At 42.4% G+C, this 7569-nt stretch overlaps 1 protein-coding gene across 1 annotated transcript; it reads left to right on the top strand.

Moving 5' to 3' along the window:
• The first annotated feature begins 3598 nt into the window (after positions 1–3598).
• Positions 3599–7464, top strand: LOC125510207. The gene is made up of 3 exons (XM_048675307.1): positions 3599–3877; positions 4058–4227; positions 7342–7464. The coding sequence occupies exons 1-3, from the start codon at positions 3709–3711 to the stop codon at positions 7429–7431; spliced, it is 429 nt and encodes a 142-aa protein (XP_048531264.1). The 5' UTR covers positions 3599–3708; the 3' UTR covers positions 7432–7464.
• Positions 7465–7569: the final 105 nt, after the last annotated feature.

A 7569-nucleotide genomic window follows, 5' to 3' on the forward strand; every position in this document is an offset into this window, starting at 1 on the left:
ACTTAGTCCTCACCGTATTCCCCTTGAGCTAAGGTCACACACACCTCGCCCAATCACTCGTGGTAAGTCTTCAGGTGACTTCCAAACCTTCACAAACTTGGTCACCCGATGATCCACAATTTCCTCTTGGATGCTCTAGACCATGACGCCTAACCGTCTGGAGGATGCACAGTCCTCAAAGGTAACAAGCGTTGGTTCCGCGCAGGAACAATCTCTTCAGTGATGCTCAATCACTTTGGTTTGTAGGTATTTGGTTTGGGGTTTTGGGTTTTTCCTCACTTGATGATTTCCGCTCAAAGTCCTTGGAGGATGGGATGCTCTCAATGACAAGTGTCAGTTTCTCGCGGAGCAGCCAACCAGCTAGTGGCTATAGGGGGCGGCTATTTATAGCCTAGGGAGCAGCCCGACATGATAAGACATAAATGCCCTTCAATGATATGACCGTTAGGTGGGTAGATATTTTGGGACAGCTGGCGCGTAGCACAACAACGGTCAGAAATTTGACTATCAAATTCCTCAGGGCTATCATGTTCCTCACCTGTAGGTCCTAACTCCTCAGTCAGAACAAATTCCTCAGAGACCAGAAGAACTTCGTCTTTGTCACTGAAGAAATTGACTGAGCTGTATGAGATTTTCAATGGCTTCACTCAAAGGGATTGGTAGGTGTAGGATTTTGAGATGAGCATCACTTGGAAACTTTTTCTTAGTTTTACCTCGACCCCCTTTAACAGTACAGTGTTTCCTATGACTCAAGGAAGAGAAAATGAAACTACGAAAACAAAAGTCTTCACGCTTCATGTTCCTTATATGAATAACAAGTCTTCACGGTCACATCAATTTCTTCACTTTCAAAGTCTTCAGAAAGTCTTCAGAAATCCAAAGTCTTCAGTCGAAGACATTCATTTTTTAAGGGTCGACTTTCTCTGTAAATATCAAACTCCTCATAGACTTATAGACCTGTGTACACTCACAAACGCATTAGTCCCTTAACTATAAGTCTTCAATACACCAAAATCACAAAGGGGCACTAGATGCACTTACAGCCTTGAACTTCTCCTCCCTGTTGATGACCCTCCAACAATGGGATAGGTTAAAGGACTTGCCATCATGTTTGACCTTGAAAGCCTCCAAAGCTTGGGATGCCTACAAATGGATAGCATGCAAGCATATGGGCAAATGGGTCAGTATGCAAATGGACATGCAAAACGAAATGAAGAAGAGGGCCGCATGCATACCATGTCTTGTATGCCGATGTCGCTCACGAAGCGTGCCTTGATGCTCTCAAGAGTGGCACAAAACTTGTCGCACTCTTATTGGATCACCCTTCACCGCTTTGAAATGGACATCCACTCGCGCGTGCTTTGCATTTGGTACGACGCAAACTTCTTGCGCTCATGGTACTCACAGTGGACACAAATCCAAAAGGTTGATGCCTTTTGTTCGGCGCCGACCTTGGGGTATTGCCCAATGTCCCTCCAACACTCACAAAGGAGCTTGTCCTCGGCCGCCATGTATGCCATTGTCCGCTTGCTCTTGCGCTTCGGCTTCACCCCAACGGCTTCGTTGGCGAGCTTGTCCTCGAACAAAGGCTCCTTGTTGATGTCCAACTCATCCTCTTCCTTGGGACTGTAGTCCTCCGGAAACTCATGGTCCAGCGGGAAGCCGTCCAGGTCCAGGCCGACCTGATCTTGCATGAAGGCGTCGTGCATGCCAGCTTGATCAAAGCCAGGACGGCCAAGGGCCATTCACGCCGGCTGCCTCTGCACATCGCCTTCATGCCTCTTATAAAAAACGACACCATGGTGCCCCTGCACATCTAGCAATTTCCCGTCTTTCGTGCCTCTTATAAAAAAAAGGAAAATGAGACACAACGATATTCGATTTTTTTTGAAACTATGATGATTTTTATAGCAAACTCGGAAACTATACACCCTAATGGAGAAAAATCAAAAGTATCACCCCGTCGGCCTCCTGTTGGCCGAAAAGGGACATTTCGGCCTCCTGTTGGCCGAAGAGGGACTTTTTGGCCAACCGTTGGCCAAAAAGCACTTTTCGGCCAACAGTTGGCCAAAGAGTCCCTCTTCAGCCAACACCTGCTCTACTGTTTAAAAAAATTATATCAAATAGGATTTTTAGTATTTTAATTTGATTCTTTTTGCATTAGATTAGAAATTTTATGAAGTTTCTGTAGATATCAAGTTTGACTAGATTTGAAAGTTTGAATTTAATTTTTTCATGAATTTGCTCAAATAACTAGATTGCCTATAGTTTGAGTTAGGAGTATTTTTTAAGATGATTCTTTTTGCTACTGGTTCTTTGTGAATTTGTTTATCAGTAGTAATTAATTGGCGAATTTTATAATTACTTAAAATTAGGTTTTTATGAAAACAGTTCTGTTTTAGTGTTTGTTAGGTTTTATGCTATTTCTTTTAATTTTAATTGCTTTAAATTTTTTCTTTAGTTTTTTGACATATTCTTTTTGTTTCATTTTAGTTATCAATAGCTATTTTATTTTTAGTATTTTTTAGTATTTTATTTCTTTTATCCTACTAGAAAACTTGTTTTGAGCTTCATAGGAGTTTATATTTAAAAGTGCCTTGTAAATCCTGTACAACCATTGCCGTTTTATACATGAAAAAAATACTTTCCCGCAATCTTTTTCCCTCCATTTTCTTTGGCGCCATTTTATTTCCCGCCATTCTCTCCCGCCACACTAAGGAGTGCTGCATCGACGGAGGATGACGATGATGCCTTCATGTGGAGTGTGAAACACTGTGTGAGAGAAGTCATAAGTGTGAAACACTCTCCGATGATGATGACGAAGCTGCAAACACTTATGACTTCTCTCAGACAGTGTTTCACACTCCACCAGCAGCACCGACGCAGGAGACACAGACCGTGTCAGACGATGTTATCTACGATCGTGGACACCATGAGGCTCGTTTTATAAGTTGAGAAGTGAAGATGGCGAGAAAGAAGATGGCGGGAAAGAAGATGGCGGGAGAGAATGGCGGGAAAGAAAATGGAGAGAGAGAATGACGTAAAAACCTAATTTTAAATAATCCTAAAATTCATCAATTAATTACTACTGATAAACAAAGTCACAAAGAACCAGTAGCAAAAAGAATAATCTAAAACGAATACTCCTAGCTCAAATTATAGGCAATCTAGTGATTTGAGAAAATTCATGAAAATTCAAATTCAAACTTCCAAATCTAGTCAAACTTGATATCTACAGAAACTTCATAAAATTTCTAATCTAATGCAAAAAGAATCAAATTAAAATACTAAAAATCCTATTTGATATGAATTTTTTAAAAGTAGAGCAGGTGTTGGCCGAAGAGGAACTCTTTGACCAACTGTTGGCCGAAAAGTACTTTCCTTTTTGGCCAACTGTTGGGAGGCCGAAAAGTCCCCTTTCGGCCAACAAGAGGCCAACGGGGTGATACTTTTGATTTTTCTCCATTAGGGTGTATAGTTTCCGAATTTGCTATAAAAATCACCATAGTTTTAAAAAAAATCACGATATTCGAGGTTAGATTATTTGCCTCGTGGGCCCGACAAGCCAGCGACCACGGTTTACCACGGCGCGACGCAAGGAGCCGAGCGGGCCCACGTTGCAGCCAAGACGGGGGCGATCGGTCGGTCCCCCCTTTGACAAGGAAATTTCTCCGTCGGAGAGGGAGCACGGGGAAGAGACGGATAGAGATGGGAGAGGCATCGCCGGAGTCCAGCGGCGCGGCGGCCGGAGGGCCGTCTATGCCGGGGCCGCCGAGGAAGGGGAAGTCGTGCAAGGGCTGCCTCTACTACTCGTCGGTGCTCAAATCCCGGGGATACAACCCCATCTGCGTGGGGATCCCTCGCTCCATCCCCCAAGGTCCGGAACCCTAATCCCTCATAGCACCCCGCGAATTCATCATGTGTTCGTGCGATATGCGTTTTTAGTCGGGAGCAAATTATCGCAGTCAAATTTGTTTGCTTTTTTTCTGGGTGGCGTAGTACGCTGGATCGGAAGATCTCACGGAACCGTTGATTGATTGTTTGTTTGATGTGGCAGTCCCGGGCTTCGTGGTGGAAGAGCCTAGGGAGGAGGCCGCGGCGCAGGGCCATGATCTGAGACAGTTCAAATACGCCTGCGCCGGTTACTCCATGTTCGTCGACGACAGAGACGCCAAAAGCGGCGAGAATGACGCCAAGGCGCTGTTGCCGTATTGCCAGGGCCTCGAGGTTGGTTCTCATCTCATCGTTGCTGTTGCAGACTATGAAATTTTCAGTTGATGTTATTTGGCACCGTGGCTGGCCGCTTGCTTATGGATTATATATGTTTCTGTTATTGCTCATAACCTCATATGTAGGCAATGAATGTGAATCGCAACACATGGTCACAGAAATTTCCAAAATTGTCAATTTAGCAGATGCTGGTCATATTGTCCTGCAATTCTAGTCAATTATATGATCTTTGTATTTTGCGCTCATACAATTCTCAATAGAGTTTTGACCTTACCTAAAAAAAAGATTAGTTTTTTTAAAGGAAAATCTCAGATTACCGGAAAAAGAAGACATATGATTGCAGTAATGGCCTGCAGTCGCAAGCAAGCTATGCTTGCCATTTTTCACGATTGTAAATTTTGGCAAGTATCCAAATCCTTGAGTCTGATAGGTAACCGAACACTTATACGATCTGCTGGAGCCAAAGGAATAATAAAGGAGAAAATAAAACCTAGATAACTCGATATGAAAATCGAGCAGGGGGTGTAGTAGTGATGAGAACTGACCAGAGTATAGCAATATTCGTGTTAGATTGTGAGCACTTTGGTTGGCATAAAAGATTGGGTCTGAAATCTGACTGGCGCTTCAGTGTGTTGGTATCGTCTTCTCAGCACCTAGAATCCTACTTGGATGCAAACAAAACCAAAATGAATTGTAAGCTTGCCAAATTTGGCAACTGGGTTGGCCTTGATCAGTTCGAGAGGAAGGCAGAATCAGTTATGGTTTTATATTAACGATGAGATTCTGAAAGACCAGAAAGACAAGTATATGAACTGGTTTTGTACCCACCTAGTTTTGCTGCTCTTTTTCTTTTGATTCTTTCTGTTTCTTTTTTACTTGAGCTAATTCTTTACTTGCTTTCGAGTTAACTTGGTGATTGTTAAACAAGAAGGAAAATGGAAAAGTAGAAGTATGACAGTATTTATTGTTTATAGGAGATAATAATATTTTGGCTGTTAATGATGTAGAAAAGGTATGCCTTTATTAATGCTTCTGTTGCTTGATGGACTTCCTATTAGTTAGATCAAAGTGAATGATGAAAATAAGTGACATCTTCATCAAATTGCGCATGCTCACATGTAGACCTTGTCTAGTTCCTTACAAATTAGTCATCCATACCTCCTTAAGGGAATGTGGTTTCTAGTTCTGAAAAGATTAGCAAGCACCAATTCACTCATTGCCTGCATGTATGTTGCATGCCCACAAGTGCTGAATTCATTGGACTGTTGCCATCTGTTATTTTTTGTGCATACGATTTGTTTTGATTTGAACACTCAAAGCATGCATGAGTTGAAAAAATAAATGAAAATCAGTTAACCTTGCTGCCTAGTTTCCCCCTTTACTCTCTGTTGCAGCTAGCCTTTTATCTGGCAATTATCCTCATTTTTAACATTGATTATTGTGGGCTAGTTTTCTCTGCCTCTCACCACTCACCTGTAACCATTGCCAGCCCACTAGCAGAAAGTCATCCCTGTACCGAAGCATTGAATCCTGATTGTGACTACCCAAGATCTGCTATTGTGGCCATGACCTCCTCCACCAACCCGTTTGGTTCATTCTGGGCTCTGAAACAAATGCTATACATGTCGGCTTCCATCAGAATAGCTCCACTGGACGACACGTCATTCTTGTTCTATAGGCCGGCAGTAGTTGTGATGGTTTCCCAGGATCCAATAAATCCACTTAGGTTTACGTTGGCGTGATATTGTTCTATGGAAGTGGCTGGGCTGCTTTTTAGAAGTTCAGGCTGATTTTCCATTAAAAAATAAAATGGGAGAGGGGGGGGGGGGGGGGGGGGGGGGGGATTGACCTTTCTAACACATATTCAAGCAGCGCAACCTGGTTCTACTTGACTAGGCCCTTTGCTCGTCAGAACTAACCGCTACTTGTGAATTATGAATAGAGTGCATAATCGTAGCAGACAGTGGAACTCTGTGGGTTAGTTCTGCGTAGACCAGACCATTAGACTATTGAGAGGTTCTGATGTAGATGGCAGACTATCCAGAGGTCTGATGTACTCCCTCCGTTTCTAAATATGAGCCCTTTTAGAGATTCCAATATAGACTACATATGGAGCAAATTGAGTGAATCTACACTCTAAAATGCGTCTATATACATCCGTATATAGTTCTTAACGAAATCTCCAAAAGGTCTTATATTTAGAAACTGAGGGAGTAGATGTCACTGCCTAGTCGGTTAAGGGTATCAGAGTGGAGTCCATCCTGATTTTAATGTGATTGTTCCGGCTGAATACATAGTCACAGAAATATGTTCACCTCATAGCATGACCTGTTAGGTTCAGGGATGCACAATTGCACATAACTTATGTTCTAGCATGCTGTGTTTGCAGATACTGAAGTAGCTTTGGATTATTTTTCTTTTAACCGTTCAATTCTTCCATGTCAACATCATCATCAGACAAGGAGATTCCTATCTTGCACCAGACCTTAAATTTGATTGTGCTGTCAACTGTCATGCACTGAATAATTCATCAGTTCCATTACACACACAAAAGATACTTGTACAATTTTCGTAGGTGATATTGGTTTGCAGCATTAACCAAAATGTTGTGAACCTAGTTCATAGTGGGGGTAAACATCCATCTAAGGGTGGCCTGACATTGACTTGAACTAGAACGGCACCAACTGGTGGAGGAAGGGCAAGACCACAACAGGATTTTTCCGTCAGTAAAGAGGATACAGTTTAGCCCATATTGTAGTGACGGCCTAACTTTACTCCTAAGGAATAACCTCTAACCTATGGAAAGAGAATAACATAATGTAAGCATCCACACTAACCAAATCAGTCTGATCCGTATCTCAGGACCAACCACACATGAAAAGGACCACATATTAACAGTAATTACGGCGAGTAGTGCCACCTTTGCTTGATGGTTGGATTTTATTGACCGATTCTGGATCAGTGAAGTGTTCGAGTGAATGCCATGGACGGAACATTTATCGGCAATGATGCATGTGATATTTAAGATGCACACCATGCAATTATTCATTTATGTACTGTACCCTTTTGGATTTGCTTATTGCCAAAGGAAAGTGAGAAATGTTCCTGCAGCTACTGGTCGACAGCAGAATGGTAGAGAGGAAATCACAAGCCGTAGAGCATGCTTCAGCACGTAATCCGAAGCCGAAGGAAGGTATGTAAAGCTTCTTCTACTTTGATGTTGCAACTACTTCGTACTATGTCACTGTTCAGTGGAACACTATAAAACCGGAATCCATGTAATACTGATGGATTATGAGTTTGCAGTTAACGTTTACTAGTTGATAACCTAGTCTCTGG

This window comes from Triticum urartu, chromosome 5, assembly GCF_003073215.2.
Source record: "Triticum urartu cultivar G1812 chromosome 5, Tu2.1, whole genome shotgun sequence".
Classification (NCBI taxonomy): domain Eukaryota; kingdom Viridiplantae; phylum Streptophyta; class Magnoliopsida; order Poales; family Poaceae; genus Triticum; species Triticum urartu.

Bases quoted from the DNA above. Each gene is read 5' to 3' on its own strand.
- LOC125510207 (XM_048675307.1), top strand. From the start codon at position 3,709: ATGGGAGAGGCATCGCCGGAGTCCAGCGGCGCGGCGGCCGGAGGGCCG. The intron at 3,878-4,057 runs GTCCGGAACCCT...TTGATGTGGCAG, and splicing joins CCCTCGCTCCATCCCCCAAG to TCCCGGGCTTCGTGGTGGAA. The intron at 4,228-7,341 runs GTTGGTTCTCAT...ATGTTCCTGCAG, and splicing joins CGTATTGCCAGGGCCTCGAG to CTACTGGTCGACAGCAGAAT.